The following is a 19,264-nucleotide window of genomic DNA, read 5'->3' on the forward strand; positions in this document are numbered from 1 at the left end:
ATTTTTCCATCACATTATACACTGCTCGTTTCCATGGTTACGACCACCCTGCAATCCATCAGTGGTGGTCGTGCTTACACACACTAGGGGAAAAAAGAGTCAGCCTCTCTGGTGGCCGGGACCATCGAAGCGCACATAGGCCAGTGCTTTTTTTCTATATTGTGCAAGCACGACCACCACTGATGGATTGCAGGGTGGTCTCTAACCATGGAAACGAACCGTGTATAATGTGATAGAAAAATAAATCAAGCCAGCAAAGGAAGCAACATGGATAATAATATATTAGTAAGTGGCTTGTACTAACTTTCTCTACATAACAAATGCCACTTACTGAAGTGAGACAACCCCTTTAACCACCTCAGCCCCCCTAGCTTAAACCCCCTTAATGACCAGGCCACTTTTTACACTTCTGACCTACACTACTTCACCGTTTATTGCTCGGTCATGCAACTTACCACCCAAATGAATTTTACCTCCTTTTCTTCTCACTAATAGAGCTTTCATTTGGTGGTATTTCATTGCTGCTGACATTTTTACTTTTTTGTTATTAATCGAAATTTAAAGATTTTTTTGCAAAAAAATGACATTTTTTCACTTTCAGTTGTAAAATTTAGCAAAAAAAACGAGATCCATATATAATTTTTTCTCTAAATTTATTGTTCTACATGTCTGATAAAAAAAAATGGTTTGGGTAAAAGTTATAGCATTTACAAACTATGGTACAAAAATGTGAATTTCCGCTTTTTGAAGCAGCTCTGACTTTCTGAGCACCTGTCATGTTTCCTGAGGTTCTACAATGCCCAGACAGTACAAACACCCCACAAATGACCCCATTTCGGAAAGTAGACACCCTAAGGTATTCGCTGATGGGCATAGTGAGTTCATAGAACTTTTTTTTTTTTGTCACAAGTTAGCTGAAAATGATGATTTTTTATTTTTTTTTCTTACAAAGTCTCATATTCCACTAACTTGTGACAAAAAATAAAAACTTCCATGAACTCACTATGCCCATCAGCGAATACCTTGGGGTGTCTTCTTTCCAAAATGGGGTCACTTGTGGGGTAGTTATACTGCCCTGGCATTCTAGGGGCCCTAATGTGTGGTAAGTAGTTTGAAATCAAAATCTGTAAAAAATGGCCGGTGAAATCCTAAAGGTGCTCTTTGGAATGTGGGCCCCTTTGCCCACCTAGGCTGCAAAAAAGTGTCACACATCTGGTATTGCCGTACTCAGGAGAAGTTGGGCAATGTGTTTTGGGGTGTCATTTTACATATACCCATGCTGGGTGAGAGAAATATCTTGGGAAAAGACAACTTTTCCCACTTTTTATACAAAGTTGGCATTTGACCAAGAGATATTTATCTCACCCAGCATGGGTATATGTAAAATGACACCCCAAAACACATTGCCCAACTTCTCCTGAGTACGGCGATACCACATGTGTGACACTTTTTTGCAGCCTAGATGCGCAAAGGGGCCCATATTCCTTTTATGAGGGCATTTTTAGACATTTGGATCCCAGACTTCTTCTCACGCTTTACGGGCCCTAAAATGCCAGGGCAGTATAAATACACCACATGTGACCCCATTTTGGAAAGGTATTCAATGAGGGGCAAGGCGAGTTCATAGAATTTATTTTTTTTTGGCACAAGTTAGCGGAAATTGATTTTTTTTTTTTTTTTTCTCACAAAGTCTCCCTTTCCGCTAACTTGGGACAAAAATTTCAATCTTTCATGGACTCAATATGCCCCTCACGGAATACCTTGGGGTTGGTCTTCTTTCCGAAATGGGGTCACATGTGGGGTATTTTTACTGCCCTGGCATTTTAGGGGCCCTAAAGCGCTAGAAGTCTGGAATATAAATGTCTAAAAAATTTTACGCATTTGGATTCCGTGAGGGGTATGGTGACTTCATGTGAGATTTTATTTTGACACAAGTTAGTGGAATATGAGACTTTGTAATAAAAAAAAAATAATAATATTTCCGCTAACTTGGGCCAAAAAAATGTCTGAATGGAGCCTTACAGGGGGGTGATCAATGACAGGGGGTGATCAGGGAGTCTATATGGGGTGATCACCCCCCTGTCATTGATCACCCCCCTGTAAGGCTCCATTCAGATGTCCGTATGTGTTTTGCGGATCCGATCCATGTATCCGTAAAAAACATACGGACGTCTGAATGGAGCCTACAGGGGGGGTGATCACCCCATATAGACTACCTGATCACCCCCTGTCACTGGCCACCAATGAGTTAAATATAGGGGGGGGGGGGGGGGCCGGCCGCACTGGCAACCAATGAGTTAAATACAGGGGAGGGAGGGGCCACCAATGAGTTAAATACAGGGGAGGGAGGGGGGCCGCATTGGCCAATGAGTTAAATACAGGGGGGGGTATGCCCCCTGCTGCCTGGCAGCACCTGCCAGGCAGCAGGGGGCAGTCATGTACACAGTTTTTTTTAGTATAGTTCTAACTTGAAGCGTCCCCATCACCATGGGAACGCCTCTGTGTTTAGAATATACTGTTGGATCTGAGTTTCACGATGTAACTCAAATCCGATGGTATATTCTTAACAGAGGCGTTCCCATGGTGATGGGGGACGCTTCAAGTTAAAATATACCATCGGATTGGAGAAAACTCCGATCTGATGGTATATTAAGGGCTGGGGTTCAACACGGGCTTTGCGGGAAAATGTGGCGGGTGCGTTGCGGGAACACCCGCGATTTTCCGCACTGGCGTGCAAAACATTGTAATGCGTTTTGCACGCTGCGTAAGAAAAATCGCGCATGTTTTTGGTACCCAAACCCAAACTTCTTCACAGAAGTTCGGGCTTGGGATCGGTGTTCTGTAGATTGTATTATTTCCCCTTATAACATAGTTATAAGGGAAAATAAATAGCATTCTGAATACAGAATGCATAGTAAACTAGCGCTGGAGGGGTTAAAAAAAATAAAAAAATAATTTAACTCACCTTAGTCCACTTGATCGCGGCCCGGCATCTCCTTCTGTCTCCTTTGCTGAACAGGACCTGTGGTGAGCATTAATTACAGGTAAAGGACCTTTGGTGACGTCACTCCGGTCACCACATGATCCATCACCATGGTAAAAGATCATGTGATGGATCATGTGATGACCGGAGCGACGTCACCAAAGGTCCTTTACCTGTAATGAATGCTCACCACAGGTCCTGTTCAGCAAAGGAGACAGAAGGAGATGCCGGGCTACGCTATCAAGTGGACTAAGGCGAGTTAAATTATTATATATTTTTTTTTTTAACCCCTCCAGCGCTAGTTTACTATGCATTCTGTATTCGGATTGCTATTATTTTCCCTTATAACCATGTTATAAGGGAAAATAATAATGATCGGGTCTCCATCCCGATAGTCTCCTAGCAACAGTGCATGAAAATCGCACCGCATCCGCACTTGCTTGCGATTTTCACGCAACCCCATTCACTTCTATGGGGCCTGCGTTGCGTGAAAAACGCAGAATATAGAGCATGCTGCGATTTTCACGCAATGCACAAGTGATGCGTGAAAATCACCGCTCATCTGAACAGCCCCATTGAAATAAATTGGTCGGGATTCAGTGCGGGTGCAATACGTTCACCTACCGCATTGCACCCGCGCGGAAATCTCGCCCGTGTGAACGCAGCCTAATAGGGACTCCTGACTTTACATTGAAAGTCAATGGGGGACGGATCCGTTTGCAATTGCACCATATTGTGTCAACGTCAAACGGATCCGTCCCCATTGACTTGAATTGTAAGTCTGGACGGATCCGTTTGGCTCCGCACGGCCAGGCGGACACCCGAACGCTGCAAGCTGCGTTCGGGTGTCCGCCTGCTGAGCGGGAACGGAGGCCAAACGGTGCCAGGACTGATGCATTCTGAGCGGATTCCGAATCCACTCCGAATGCATTGGGGGGCCGTACGGATCCGTTCGGGGCCGCTTGTGAGAGCCTTCAAACGGAACTCACAAGCGGAACCCCGAACGCAAGTGTGAAAGTAGCCTAATAGATTATACACAATACAAACCAAGAATATAAAATCAATACGATTTCAAAGACAAACAATGAAGCTGTAAAATAATACCCAAAATATGCCACACGGTGGTGCTAACACACCACTATCTCACCAGCACAGTACAACTTAAAGTTACTGATGACAAAACGCTATGCTATACTTTTAACAAACAGACCAATGATTTATATACCAGGAGAAACTTAGGGTCTTCTGTTTACCAAACAGGCTATAACAAAACACGGATTATACAGTAGGAATAAATGTTATCCCTTAAAGGGTTTCTATCACCCCACAAAACTCTTTTTTTTTTTGGATAGTTAGATTCCTCATAGTGCGATATAGGAGAATATAATAGTCTTACTTACTTTCATGCGGCCGATTCTTTATAAAACAAAGTTTTATAATATGTAAATGAGGGCTCTACCAGCAAGTAGGGCGTCTACTTAACCGCCCCCTCGCTCTGAGATGAGGAGGCTCGTCTCCTCAGCACTCCCTCAGTGCGCCTGCGCCGATGACATCATCGAAAGAGAAGACGTCATCGGCGCACTGAGGGAGTGCTGAGGAGATGAGCCTCCTCATCTCAGAGCGCCTGCGCCGAATGACCAGAGGCGTGCGATTTTTGAATTACTGACAGGGCCGGCCGGAGGAGGAGATCACGGCTGGCCCTGTCAATCAACACGGCGAGGGGGCGGTTTTCTTCTGCGGCTACCAGCAAGTAGACGCCCTACTTGCTGGTAGAGCCCTCATTTACATATTATAAAACTTTGTTTTATAAAGAATCGGCCGCATGAAAGTAAGTAAGACTATTATATTCTCCTATATCACGCTATGAGGAATCTAACTATCCAAAAAAAAATAAAAAGAGTTTTGTGGGGTGACAGAAACCCTTTAACTCTGTTTCCCTATGACCAATCAAAAATATATGATATTAATATGATACAATATTCAGCTCGGCAACCAGACTACGGAATATAACTTCCCAAGGGTTTTGCCCTCTTTTCAAATAATGTCAGATCTTCCATTAGCAATATGCATCTTTGCTAAGAGAATAATCAGCATTATGGAGGCGCCTAACACTATATATTCCCACAGTATGGGGACTTTTGGCTATATACCGAGAGAAATATCTTATTAATATCACGAGCGATAAGCACAGTATACGTTACCGGGTCAAAAGGTAGACAGAGTTTCAGATAGTAGTCAAAATATAATCCAAGTTTCTTTTGGTATATCTTTCTTGTGGTCAGTTTTCTTTGTGAGTTTTTCTTTTTGGTGTCCCCCTGATGCTCTGCATACGAGTAATTATTCCCCACCTTATCTAAGAATCATCCCCTTCTGGATTAGGCTGGGTTCACACGAGCGGATGCCGTGCATCCGCTCGTGTGAACTCAGCCTTAGGGATTTCCAATCAGGTAAGGTGGGTGTATTCGTATGCTAATAACACAATTATGTCATATTAACCCTTGACATGGTATAAAAAAAAAAAAAAAAAAGTTAAATATAATATTGTCCATCTGCCTCCAGATGGCACTGTTGTATCATCAAACTTTTAAGTGAAAACTTAGATAACGTGGCTTTATTTTATGAGTACCTATTAACCTTTCTCAACGTATATCAAAGAGGAGGGATACTTCTCTGACACTCTGAAGTAATCTTTCCAGACTTACTGGTACCATTAGGCCCCTTTCACACGGGCGAGTATTCGCGTGGATGCGATGCGTGAGGTGAACGCATTGCACCACACTGAATACCGACCCATTCATTTCTATGGGGGCTGTTCACATTAGCGTAATTTTCAACAGCATCACTTATGCGTTGCGTGAAAATCTCAGCATGCTCTATATTCCTGCGTTTTTCACGCAACGCAGCCCTATAGAAGTGAATGGGGTTGCGTTGAAAATCGCAAGCATCCGCAAGCAAGTGCGGATGCGGTGCGATTTTCACGCACGGGGTTTGCTAGGAGACACGATCATTATTATTTTCCCTTATAACATTGTTATAAGGGAAGAATAAGTAGCATTCTGAATACAGAATGCATAGTAAAACAGCGCTGGGAGGGGTTAAAAAAATAATAATAATTTAACTCACCTTAGTCCACTTGATCGCGGCCCGCGGCATCTCTTCTGTCTCCTTTGTTGAATAGGACCTGTGGTGAGCATTAATTACAGGAACAGGACCTTTGATGACGTCACTGCGGTCATCACATGGTACGTCACATGATCTTTTACCATTGGTGATGGATCATGTGATGACCGGAGTGACGTCATCAAAGGTCCTTGACCTGTAATGACGCTCACTCACAGGTCCTGTTTCAGCAAAGGAGACAGAAGGAGATGCCGGGCTACGCGATCAAGTGACTAAGGTGAGTTAAATTATTATTTATTTATTTATTTTAACCCCTCCAGCCCTATTGTACTATGCATTCTGTATTCAGAATGCTATTATTTTTCCTTATAACCATGTTATAAGGGGAAATAATACAATCTACAGAACACCGATCCCAAGCCCGAACTTCTTGTGAAGAAGTTCGGGTACCAGAACAAGCGCGATTTTTCTCACGCGCGTGCACAACGTATTACAATGTTTTTGCACTTGTGCGGAAAAATCGCGGGTGTTCCCGTAACGCACCCGCTACTATTTTCCCGCAACGCCCGTGTGAAAGAGGCCTTATGATTTTCCCAGACTCTTGAATTTATGGGTTTGATCAGAAATACAATGGGCCTTACACTTGCACCGTGGGTTTGTATATCTAACTGTCCAAGCTAATGAGTAACGACGCCTGGAATAACATTAGCTTTTCTGAGAAACTTCCATTAGCAGAAAACCTTAATGCTTTCTATACCTTCTAAGACTAGATCCATTCAATGATATACACACGGCATAAAGTATACCTTAATACTCGGTTATACTATATATCAATATTGCATATTATATATGAATCAGTATATGTTTTCATACTAAAAGCTAAATAAATGGACACATGAATATATATAATACTTATGAATATATGAATAGACATCACACACCAGATGTGTCTTAAGGATAAATTTATTCTTATCTTGTCATGGTTTAGCCATGAAACAAACATTGTTCCCTTCAGACAGACATGTGTCTGGAGAAGCTAGTATACTCCCTATAGATAAACCCATATCTTTTAGCAATAACTTTTAAAAATACAATGTCCTTTATATTTACCATAACTCCAATAGAAACTGAACTTTCATGAACTCATCTTGGCCTCTTCAGCCACATAACAGAACTTTGGTTCAAGCTGATTTCATTCTTAAAGGCAATGAGCATTCATTTTGGCTATAATATCTTTAGATAATACTGTACACTCATGAAAATGCACAACAAAAGGGGTTAAAAGACAACATGCTGGCAACCTGCAGCCACCACAAGGGGGAGCTCCGGAGCGCACTGAATACAGAACTAAATAGCTCGTATTGAATGAAATGAGGATTAATCGTACTTCTATGAGAAGGCCCATATGTCATGAAATCTCCCATGTTTTTATGATGCCTTGTGCACATACTGTACCTGTTTCCAGCTCCATGGGCTGCAGGATTGGAGCGGGGTCCCCCGAAGAACGCCAAAACAGAGTCGCTAAGAGGCACTGTGGTCTGACCATCATTCTGTATCTGTATAACTTCCCCAATCAGCTGCATCTGACGCTCCTGTTGTAAAAGATTAATTGTTGCAGCAGATTCTAGAGACTTCTATATCCATATTAACCCCTCTGGGACCCGCACCTACACTTAGAACAGAGCCCACAATGTGCCGGAGGGTACGGCTGCCCTCCATTCATTTCTATAGGAGCGCCGAAAATAGTCGAGCGCTGGCTCTGTTATTTCCGTAAGCACCACAGAAGTGAACAGAGCAGTGGCCGCGCTTCCTATTTATTTAGTCCAGTGCCAAGCTCTGCTATTTTCATCAGTCCCATAGAAATGAATGGAGGGCGGCCCTATCAGCACCTATCCGACATTGGGGGGTGGGGGGGGGGGGGGGGGGGGGGGGGGGGGGGGGGGGGGGGGGGGGGGGGGGGGGGGGGGGGGGGGGGGGGGGGGAATATCCTAGCGATATGCCCACAAAGTCCAAGATGGGGAATGCCCTTTAAGGAATTCTGCTACTCTAGGCGTCACAGTTATGACACATGTATGGTCCTCTATGGACAGTTACCACAGTCTGCAGCTCGGTCTCTGCTCTCTGACGGCGCTTCATCTCCACGTCCACCTGATTGCGGGCATGCTTCAGCTTCACCTGCAGCGCTGAGCGATCGATCTCACATCGCAATAAAGTCTCCTGTTTCTCCCTCAGCACCTTCTCCGTCAGCTGCCATCTCTTCCTCGATGCCTCAAAACTTTGAGCAACCTGGATAAAATCTGTGGGCGAAAAGGCAATTAGGATAAAGAAAAATTACCCATTATATCCATGTATATCTTCTTAAAGGGAACTCGCCAACATTAAAATGTGAAGTAATCTGCAGGCACAATGTTATAGAGCTGGATGAGCTGAGCAGACGGATATATGGTTGTATAGGAAAAGATTCAGTAAAACTCTTATTTTTTTATGCATTTGATATCTCTGCTCATTCTGGGCTTTGAAGTCCAGGAGGCGTTCCTATCAGTGATTGACAGCCTGCCCTCTATGAGGAGGCGGTCCTATCAGTGATTGACAGCCTGCCCTCTATGAGGAGGCGGTCCTATCAGTGATTGACAGCCTGCCCTCTATGAGGAGCGGTCCTATCAGTGATTGACAGCCTGCCCTCTATGAGGAGGCGGTCCCATCAGTGATTGACAGCCTGCCCTCTATGACTGTGTATACAGAGAGCCGTCAATCACGGACAGGACCGCCTCCTGGACGTCAAAGCCCATGTACCCGGATCAAAACCATATATCAATCTGCTCAGCTCCTCCTGCTCTATAACATGCTGCCTTCAGCTCAGACACCATGTTCTATGTGACAGGTTCCTTTTATCCTGGTGCACTTTCTTTCATTTTTTAAATTTAGGTCCACAATTATCAGGGACTAAATTATCAGTCCTTATTGTGGACATACCTTTATTTGGAAGTCACGTGTGATTGGAAATCTATTTGCATAAAAGGACTGTGGGAATGACAATACGGGCGGTGACTATGATTACCGCCCGTCCGCTGACGTCTACTATGGACCGGTTCTGTCATTAGCTTTGGATCGATATCGGCCCCTCTGTGTGCGTGAATTGTGAACAGATTTTATAATGTGGGGGTAATACTAAATGAACTGCGACTATTATCTATTATTCAATATTGCGTGAAATATATAGTACAATGTATCCACCGCAATCTATAAGTTATCAATTAGACAAAGCCATATCAGCCGCCATGTTGTAGGGGGCTAATCCAATCAGGATCACATTCGTCTTAGTTTATTTTTTATTGTTTTTACAGGCTATGCCATAAAGGTCTAGGACCCGCATTTATCTTTAGACCAGGACCCCCGTTCGCCGGCTTCCTTCACTTCTATGAGAGTTCTAAGAAAAGTTATATTCCTGAGTATCACTATACAAAGGGTTAAATGAGGAAAAGTCTAATAACGCGTTGGAGGGGTTAAATGGTCTCTGCAGTGCCAGGGAGTTGTCAGGTTAGGGCTTATGTACGAGGACCGGCTGGGGTGCTCCGCTATGCCAGTGTAAGGGCAGAATTTAGCGGGCTGCACTCTCGCAGACTCTAGGGAAAGCTAGCCGACCCCAGACAAGTACCCAATTCACCAAACCCCCATTTGTACAGTCATATTACCCATCCATTTTATTTTTTTAAATCAATAATAAAAGTTATGTTCTACTAGTCCTTGGAGTTCCAAGAACAGCCACACGCAGCTGCTCGTGTACTGAAAACCTTGGAACGGGGGGAGTCTGCTATTATTTAGGGCTTCCTTTTTACGGTGCTCATGTTATGTTTATTCTGCAGTTCAGTGTGATTTAAGTGATAACACGTTTGTATAATTTTCAATAACTTTCACAACTTAGGCTACTTTCACACTGGCGTTTTGGCTTTCCGTTTGTGATATCCGTTCAGGGCTCTCACACGCGGTCCAAAACGGATGAGTTTTGCCCTTAATGCATTCTGAATGGAAAAGGATCCGCTCAGAACGCATCAGTTTGCCTCCGTTCCGTCTCCATTCCGCTTTGGAGGTAACATAGTACATAAGGTGGTCCCCAAACGCTGCTTGCAGAGTTTCGGTGTCTGTCTGATGAAACTGAGCCAAACGGATCCGTCCTGACACACAATGTAAGTCGATGGGGACGGATCCGTTTTCTCTGGCACAATAGAAAACGGATCCGTCCTCCATTGACTTTCAATGGTGTTCAAGACGGATCCGTCATGGCTATAGAAGACATAATACAACCGGATCTGTTCATGACGGATGCATGCGGTTGAATTATTGTAACGGATCAGTTTTTGCAAATCCATGACGGATCCGCCCAAAACGCAAGTGTGAAAGTAGCCTTAACCCTTTAGGACACAGCCTTATTTCACCTTAAGGACCAGGCCATGTTTTGCAAATCTGACCAGTGCTGATAACTTTAAAAACGCTTTGACTTATCCAGGCCATTCTGAGATTGTTTTTTCGTCACATATTGTACTCCATGACACTGGTAAAATGAAGTCAAAAAAATTAAATTTTTATTTATAAAAAAATAGCAAATTTACCAAAAATGTGTAAAAAAAATAGCAAATTTCCAAGTTTCAATTTCTCTACTTCAATAATAGATAGTAACACCTCCAAAAAAAGTTATTACTTTACATTCCCCATATGTCTACTTCATGTTTGGATCATTTTGGGAATGATTTTATTTTTTGGGGATGGTTACAAGGCTTAGAAGTTTAGAAGCAAATCTTAAAGGTCTGAAGTCACTTTGCGAGGCTTACGAAATAGAAACACTCCAAAAATGACCCATTCTAGAAACTACACCCCTCAAGGTATTCAAAACAGATTTTTACAAACGTCGTTAACCCTTTAGGTGTTCCACAAGAGTTATGGCAAATGGGCAAATTTTCCATTTTAATCAATTTTTTTCCAGTAACAAAGCAAGGGTTAACAGCCAAACCAAAACTCAATATTTATGGCCCTGAGTCTGTAGTTTACAGAAACACCCCATATGTGGTCGTAAACCGCTGTACGGGCACACGGCAGTGCGCAGAAGGAAAGGAATGCCATACGGTTTTTGGAAGGCAGATTCTGCTGTGCTGGTTTTTTGACACCATGTCCCATTTGAAGCCCCCCTGATGCACCCCTAGAGTAGAAACTCCATAAAAGTGACCCCATTTTAGAAACTACGGGATAGGGTGGAAGTTTTGTTGGTACTATTTTACGGTACATATTTTTGGTTGCTCTATATGACACTTTGTGAGGCAAGGTAACAAGAAATGGCTGTTTTGGCACCGTTTTTATTTTTTGTTATTTACAACATTCATCTGACAGGTTAGATCATGTGGTATTTTTATAGACCAGGTTGTCACGGATGCGGCGATGCCTAATATGTATACTTTTTTTTTGTTTATGTAAGTTTTACACAATGATTTCTTTTTTGAAACAAAAAAATAATCATGTTTTAGTGTTTCCATAGTCAGAGCCATAATTTTTTCATTTTTTGGGCGATTACCTTGGATAGGGTATGATTTTTGCGGGATGAGATGACGATTTTATTGGCACTATTTTGGGGTGCGTGTGACTTTTTGATCGCTTGCTATTACACTTTTTGTGATGTAAGGTGACAAAATTATGTTTTAGTGTCTCCATATTCTGAGCCATAGTTTTTTTACTTTTTGGGCAATTGTCTCAGGTAGGGGCTCATTTATTGCGGGATGAGGCGACGGTTAGATTGGTGCTATTTTGGTGGGCAAACGTCTTTTTGATCGCTTGCTGTTGTAATTTTTGTGATGTAAGGTGACAAAAAAATGGTTTATTTAGCACAGTTTTTATTTTTTACGGTGTTCATCTGAAGGGTAAGGTCATGTGATATGTTTATAGAGCCGGTCGATACGGACGCGGCGATACCTAATATGTATACTCCCCCCCCTATTTTTTTTTTTTACTTTATTTGGGGAAAATAACGTTTTTGTTTATTTTTACTTGAAACTTAATTTTTTTTGGGGGGAAAACTTTATTTTTTCAACTTTTTTTTCACTTTATTTAGGACTTGAACTTTTGGGGGTCTAATCCTTTACAATGCATTCCAATACTTCTGTATTGGAATGCATTGGCTGTATGAGTAATACTGTGTGTAATACTCATACAGCATCCGGCCTGTGAGATCCAGGGGACTGGATCTCACAGGCTCAACACCGGAAGGCATCGCGCTGCCTTCCTTAGGCATCGCGCTGCCTTCCATGCCATCGGGTCCCCCCTACAGCCGCATGGGGACCCGATGGCACGGCCGCCAGCCGCCGGTAAAAGCCGCAAACTGCAGGTCTGAATTGACTTCGATACTGTTGAATACTGCAGCTGGTACGGCAGTACCTTATGCTGGACTGTGGTATTTGGTTCTGTTGGGGCGGTATTTCGTGCTGCACTACAGTATTGCTGGCCCTATCTACTTGTGTAGCCCCACCTTCTGTCAGTTTGGACCCACCTACAACATAGGGCCACTTTTGTTTTTTTCCCCAGGGACACTGTGCCCAGGCCCGGGGGCCACGTTCACCAGTTTATGTCCAAACCTAGTTGCTGTAGGTGGGTGTAACCTGTATAACAGAGCCGGCTCCCACTGTGTATGGAGCAGGCTCAGCTCCTGAGCCTACTCCACTCACTCTTCTGGTTTCCACCATACAGGTACGGCTGATGTTGGCAAGGGATTTCCCGGGCTACATATATTGAATACCCATTCTCAGGATAGGTCACCCAATATCAGATCAATAGAGGTCTGACACTTGGCAACCCCACCATCAGCTGATTCAGGCAGCCACGGTGCTGGAAACTATATAGTGTATGGAGCAGAAGCAGATGGCTCAGTACACAGTGTCCATGCTGGGCTACCATTTGCTTGAACAGAAGCTGAGCTGCATTTCCCTGGCACGGCCACTACACCATGTACAAAGATTTGAGCTTCCACTCCATAGGATACTCCACTGTATAGTTTCCAGTATTGCGAATTTTTATTTTAGACCTGAATGGTGGAGAAAGCACCAAATATTGTGGACATTTTCTATTTACCTTCCTCAGTAGCGGAGTTGAACTCGATGAGTCTGAGAAAACGGTCGACGTAGGACTGAAGCGCTCGCTTCTGCGACTCCCCCATCCTGCTCCAAAAACACAAAAATATTAAAATCCGATCATCCAGCTCCTGCCCTACAGAGAACATTTTTGTTCATGATAATGCAAACGGATCTGTTTTGACTTACACTGAAAGTCAATGGGAGGCGGATCCGTTTTCAATTGCACCATATTGTGTCAGTGAAAACTGATCCGTCCCTATTGACTTACATTGTAAGTCAGGACGGATCCGTTTGGCTGCAGGTTTTGGTGTCCGCCTCCAGAGCGGAATGGAGGCTGAACGGAGGTAAACTGATGCATTCTGAGCGGATCCTTATCCATTCAGATTGCATTGGGGCTAAACTGATCCGTTTGGGGCCGCTTGTGAGAGCCCTGAAACTGATCTCTCAAGCGGACCCAGAAACACCAGTGTGAAAGTAGCCTTACAAAAACCTCTGGAAGAGCACGACATTGTGAATGGATTAATGGAATTTATTCACACAAAAAATTAAACATATACAGCCTTATTCTACATAATTAAAAAACTAATCTTTATTTCATGATGGAATAACCTTTGGATGGTAATAATTATATTTTCCTCAAAAAGCATTTTATATTAAAAAATAATCCTATTGAAATAAGAATCAAATTTTTTTGATTTAAAAAAAAAAAAAAAAAAATCAGATTTTTATCCACCCTGGTTAGAATGCATGTGAATTTAATCGGGTGGTACTGCGCTAAATTCGGTCCTAAGTACAGGTGGATTTTTCCACCTCTGCATGTGTCGCCCTGCGCCAATTTTCTAAACTGCTTTTCTTCACCGGGCGTCAAGAGCCGTGAGAAATATTCCTCTGGAACAGATTCCTTCCTCGTCGTGTCTGAGCGGCTTAATTTAATGATGCTTTTTCCTCTGTATTACAAAGTAACTCAGCCCTGACGCCTCAAAGAGGCACGAATAAAAAATTAATAAAATAAATAATACAGATAATACAACTCCATTATAACGTTGCTTTATATACTGCCCTATAATGAAGGTATAGCCTCCGTCAGCCAGCGACAGACCTGACAGATGGCAATCACAGCCTGACAACTATAAAGCGATCATCAGCGTAGACGGCAGGAACGTGCGCTCCTGCGGGGAGCCGCGCTACACTTAGTATATTGGAAGGAGGCTAATGTACGCAGGCAGGGGGTAGAAACGTACACGGTACCCGCCGCGGCTACCAGAGAAACTGCAAATACATATCATATACACTGCGTGCAAAAGATAGACGCCAAGACTGTGCTCCCCAACCCATTAAAGGCAGAACGATTTAGCATTTTCATTTTTCCACTCCCTGCCTTCCCGGAAACACAACTTTTTTTTGTTTTTCCATTCACATGGCCGTAACGAGCGAGTTTTCCGCGCGGGTGCAATGCGTGACGTGAACGCACAGCACCCGCACTGAATCCTGACCCATTCATTTTTATGGGTCTGTGTTTTTTTCACGCATCAGTTCTGAGTTGCGTGAAAAACGCAGCATGTTCTATATTCTGTGTTTTTAACGTAGCCTTGGCCCCATAGAAGTGAATGGGGCTTCAGTGAAAAGCAAGTGCGGATGCAATGCGTTTTTCACGGATGGCTGCTAAGAAATGTTGTTTGTAAACCTTCAGTTTTTTATCACGCGCGTGAAAAACGCATCAAAACAGACTGAACTTGCCTGAAAAATGATGAGAGTTTCACTGAACGCATCCGGACACAATCCGTATTGTTCGTGTGAAAGAGGCCTAAGGGTTTGTTCCTTTGCGGAACAATTAGCATTGTCTAATTGGCACCATCTAATATTGCACACAATGTAGGGAAAGCTGTAAAAAAGGGGTGGAATTGGAAAAAAAGCTAAATTGAATTCCTCCGCAGCTTTATGGCCTTCCCCGTGCAGTAAGGCCCCTTTCACACGGGCGTGACGGATTAGGTCCGGGTGCGTTCAGTGAAACTCGCACCATTTTGTAAGCAAGTTCAGTCAGTTTTGTCTGCGATTGCGTTCTGTTTTTTTTCCCACGCGGGTGCAATGCGCTTTGATGCGTTTTTCACGCACGTGATAAAAAAACCTGAAGGTTTACAAACAACATCTCTTAGCATACTTGCTTGCGGATGAAATGCGTTTTTCACTGAAGACCCATTCACTTCTATGGGGCCAAGGCTGCGTGAAAAACGCAGAACTGATGAGTAAAAAAAAAAACGCTAATGTACAAAGACCCACTGAAATGAATGGGTCAGGATTCAGTGCAGGTGCTGTGCGTTCATGTCACGCATTGTACCGGAGCGGAAAACTCGTTGGTGTGAAAGGGGCCTAAAACTGAGCGGTGAACTTCATTCTCCGGGTCAGTATGATTACGGTGATACCACATTTATATTGCTTTTCTTGTGTTTTAATACTTAGGGGGGGGGGGGGGAAAACAAAACAAATTTTTTTTTTAATAATAATAATAATAATTATTATTTTTTCTTTGCATCGCCATATTCTGAACCCCAGAACTTTTTTTATAGTTATGTCGAAAAAGCTCTGTGATAGGCCATTTTTGCAGGGGTATCCACAGTTTTTTTTACTGGGAGGTGAAGTGACAAAAAGGCAAATCAGCCATTTTTTCCAATTTTTTTTTTCCCATTAATGGTTCACCGTATGGGATAAAAAACAATTTATAGGTTAATATTTCAGGGATTTTGGGACATGGCGATGCCTGTGATCTTTATTATTGTTGTTTTCTATTTTTAATATGTATTTTTTTTACTTTTTTTTCACTTTAAGTTTCCCTAGGGGACTTGAACACGCGATCGCTTCTCCCACTGACTGCTGTGAATTACCCACAGGCAGAGCTCCATACGAACTAGCTCTGTGGTCGCCGTGTGGCCTTTAAAGGAATTGTGAATGATTGGCTCCTTCAATCGCTGCACAGGGGAGCCCTTTGAGCCCCGAGAAACAGTCACTCAGGGGTTAAATGTTCATGAACAGCAGAAATCCGGCGGCTATGGGGCCTGCTCTGCTTCTGATTCGGTGCCAATTTTACAGGCCGGATTTCTGCCATACCAGAAGCCATCATTAAGGGGTTAAAAACACTGCACATAGGAAATACAGGAAAAAAAAACTAACAAAAAAAAAAAAAACGCTCTACCTTCATTTATCTTGTCCTTTCCTTTGCACATATTTTGTGTCATATTACAATTAAAACTGAGGAATATAGAAAGAAATCTTCTTCCTCATCACTGTCCTATGTCTGGCTGTAAGACAACTGACTGCCGCAGGAGCCTCTCTGTCTGCAGGATTTCTACAAGACTGTTAGGCCTCTCTCACACGGGAGTTGCGGGAAAAGGTGCGGGTGCGTTGCGGGAACATGCACGATTTTTCCGCGCGAGTGCAAAACATTGTAATGCGTTTTGCACGCGCGTGAGAAAAATCAGCATGTTTGGTACCCAAACCCGAACTTATTCACAGAGATTCAGGCTTGGGATCGGTGTTCTGTAGATTGTATTATTTTCCCTTATAACATGGTTATAAGGGAAAATAATAGCATTCTGAATACAGAATGCAAAGTAAAATAGGGCTGGAGGGGTTAAAAAAATAAAAAATAAAGTAATTTAACTCACCTTAATCCACTTGATCGCGCAGCCGGCATCTCCTTCTGTCTTCTTTGCTGTGTGCAGGAAAAGGACCTGTGGTGACATCACTCCGGTCATCACATGGTCCGTCACATGATCTTTTACCATGGTGATTGATCATGTGATGACCAGAGTGACGTCACCACAGGTCCTTTTCCTGCACACAGCAAAGAAGACAGAATAGAAGCCGGGCTGCGCGATCAAGTGGATTAAGGAGAGTTAAAAAAAAAAAATTTTAACCCCTCCAGCGCTATTGTACTATGCATTCTGTATTCAGAATGCTATTATTTTCTCTTATAACCATGTTATAAGGGAAAATTATAATGATCGGGTCTCCATCCCGATAGTCTTCTAGCAACCGTGCATGAAAATCGCACCGCATCCGCACTTGCTTGCGGATGCTTGCGATTTTCACGCAGCCCCATTCACTTCTATTGGGCCTGCGTTGCATGGAAAACGCACAATATAGAGCATGCTGCAATTTTCACGCAACGCACAAGTGATGCGTGAAAATCACCGCTCGTGTGCACAGTCCCATAGAAATGAATGGGTCCGGATTCAGTGCGTTCACATCACCCATTGCACCCGCGCGGAAATCTCGCGCGTGTGAAGGGGGCCTTACAGGATCATGCAGAAAAACCTGCCGGAAAAGTCTGCTCAGCCTTCCGGAGTGTCGAGCCAGGCCCAGGAGTAAAGAGCACGAGAGGAGAGCCAGGGGTTGGCCCACCAGGAACACTTATCACCAACCTACAGCATAGGCGCTAAATGTACAACCGCTGGGACCTTACCAATCAGGAGAACTGGGATGCCCAAGTCCTAAGCGAATGGAGTGGGGATGCACTTGTGTGAGTAGAGCTCCACTCACTTCTATGGGACCACCTCATACAGCACTCAATCTGTCGACCTATAGAAGCGAGTGCGGCAGTCACACATACAACCACAGGGGACTCAGGGACCCCGTTTTCCTGATTAGCGAGGGTCCCTGCAGTCGGACCACTGGCGATCATACACTTGTAACTAGAGTCCTCTCCTGCATAACGGAAACGGGACGGATCCGTTTTGCAGCCCATAGACTTCCATTATGACGGAATGAATAACGGAAGTCCTCTAAAGGCATTCAGTCATAGAATTGCATTATGGTCCGTGGTAACAGAATCCATAACGCAATTCTGCTTTTACCACCAAACGAAGCGTGAACGAATTTCAAAATATGAAATTCGCTCATCTCTACTTGTAACCTATTCCTGTGGACACGGGATACAATTATATTCATGGGAAAACTCCCTTCACTGTGTCCTTGCCCAGAATCGTGAGATTGCAGTGGTGGACGGAGAAGCCCTGCCAATGAGGCAGCCACATATTAGCGCTGCCACCATGACAGCTTAGTGCCGCTACAGCAAACCATGTACACAGCAGTGAAACTCCACCACCTCCATGTTTAAACACGGGCGTCCGCTCTGCACTCCAGGTATACAGCCCCCTGGTCTTGGGGGGACAAAGACAGCAAATGTACAGACTATATCTATGGGAAGCAGTCATGCATCGTGCCAGGGTCTTACTTTGCACAGAGATCAGCTCCGGTATTTCTATAGGGGCTAAGTACAGTCATATACGGGATGATCACACTGCAAAGTATCAGGACTGGCACTATACATTAACACTGGACCTATATGTCCCTAATCCCATTGGAGGACACTACTATTCAGCCTCTCACCAGCCCGATGTGGCTGACAACGGTGAAGAATAGCTCACAAACATTAAATAGGCTTTAGGTTTAGTGTCCCTTTACAAAGTGACCCCTATGGCCTATCTTACTAGACTGTACTGGTCAGGCGGCCACGATGGCTGCCGCCTCTGCCCACTACATCCTGGGAACAGATATTTAGAAAAGAAACAGCTGCTCGTCTTCTTCTTCTTACTTCCCATTTCCAGATCTATTAAAAAATAACCACCATTGTAAATTCTCCCATAATTGCCCCATAACTCATTCCACATGACGGCGGCGAGGTCCCGCGGCTCTGCCTTACTGATCAGCTCATCGTAAAAAGCGCGTTTTACACCAGGATTCAGTATTCATCTCCAGCGCACAATCCAGAGAGAGTGAGAAAAATTATAGGACAAGAAGGGGGGCACTAGTTCTACATTACAGGCGTCAGGGGGGTCTCAAACATTACATTACAGGCGTCAGGGGGGGGGGGGGGGGGGGTGTTATGGGGACTCCATGAGAATTACCATCAAGATCACCTGTCAGTTCCTCCAGCCAATAACAATTCTGGAAAACTTTCTTAGAACTCTCCCTTGTGCTGTTACTCTGTTATTCCTCCAGGAAATATATGAATGGACAACTGTTACCCAGTCTGGCCACCCACTGTGCATGGAAC

The 19,264-nt window shown here is 43.8% G+C and overlaps 1 protein-coding gene across 1 annotated transcript in view; it reads right to left on the reverse strand.

The window, feature by feature from the left end:
• The window catches only part of LOC121008833 (rac GTPase-activating protein 1-like), a 35,791-nt gene extending 22,496 nt beyond the window's left edge, over positions 1-13,295 (reverse strand). The window contains exons 1-3 of the mRNA XM_040441532.1: positions 13,211-13,295; positions 8,198-8,400; positions 7,559-7,695 (exon numbers count right to left, since the gene is read on the reverse strand). Of these exons, the coding sequence (XP_040297466.1) occupies positions 7,559-7,695; positions 8,198-8,400; positions 13,211-13,295 (425 nt within the window). The remainder of the gene's footprint in view (positions 1-7,558; positions 7,696-8,197; positions 8,401-13,210) is intronic.
• Between the last annotated feature and the right edge of the window lie 5,969 nt (positions 13,296-19,264).

The sequence above is a fragment of the Bufo bufo genome, chromosome 7 (assembly GCF_905171765.1).
Source record: "Bufo bufo chromosome 7, aBufBuf1.1, whole genome shotgun sequence".
NCBI classification, from domain to species: Eukaryota; Metazoa; Chordata; class Amphibia; order Anura; family Bufonidae; genus Bufo; species Bufo bufo.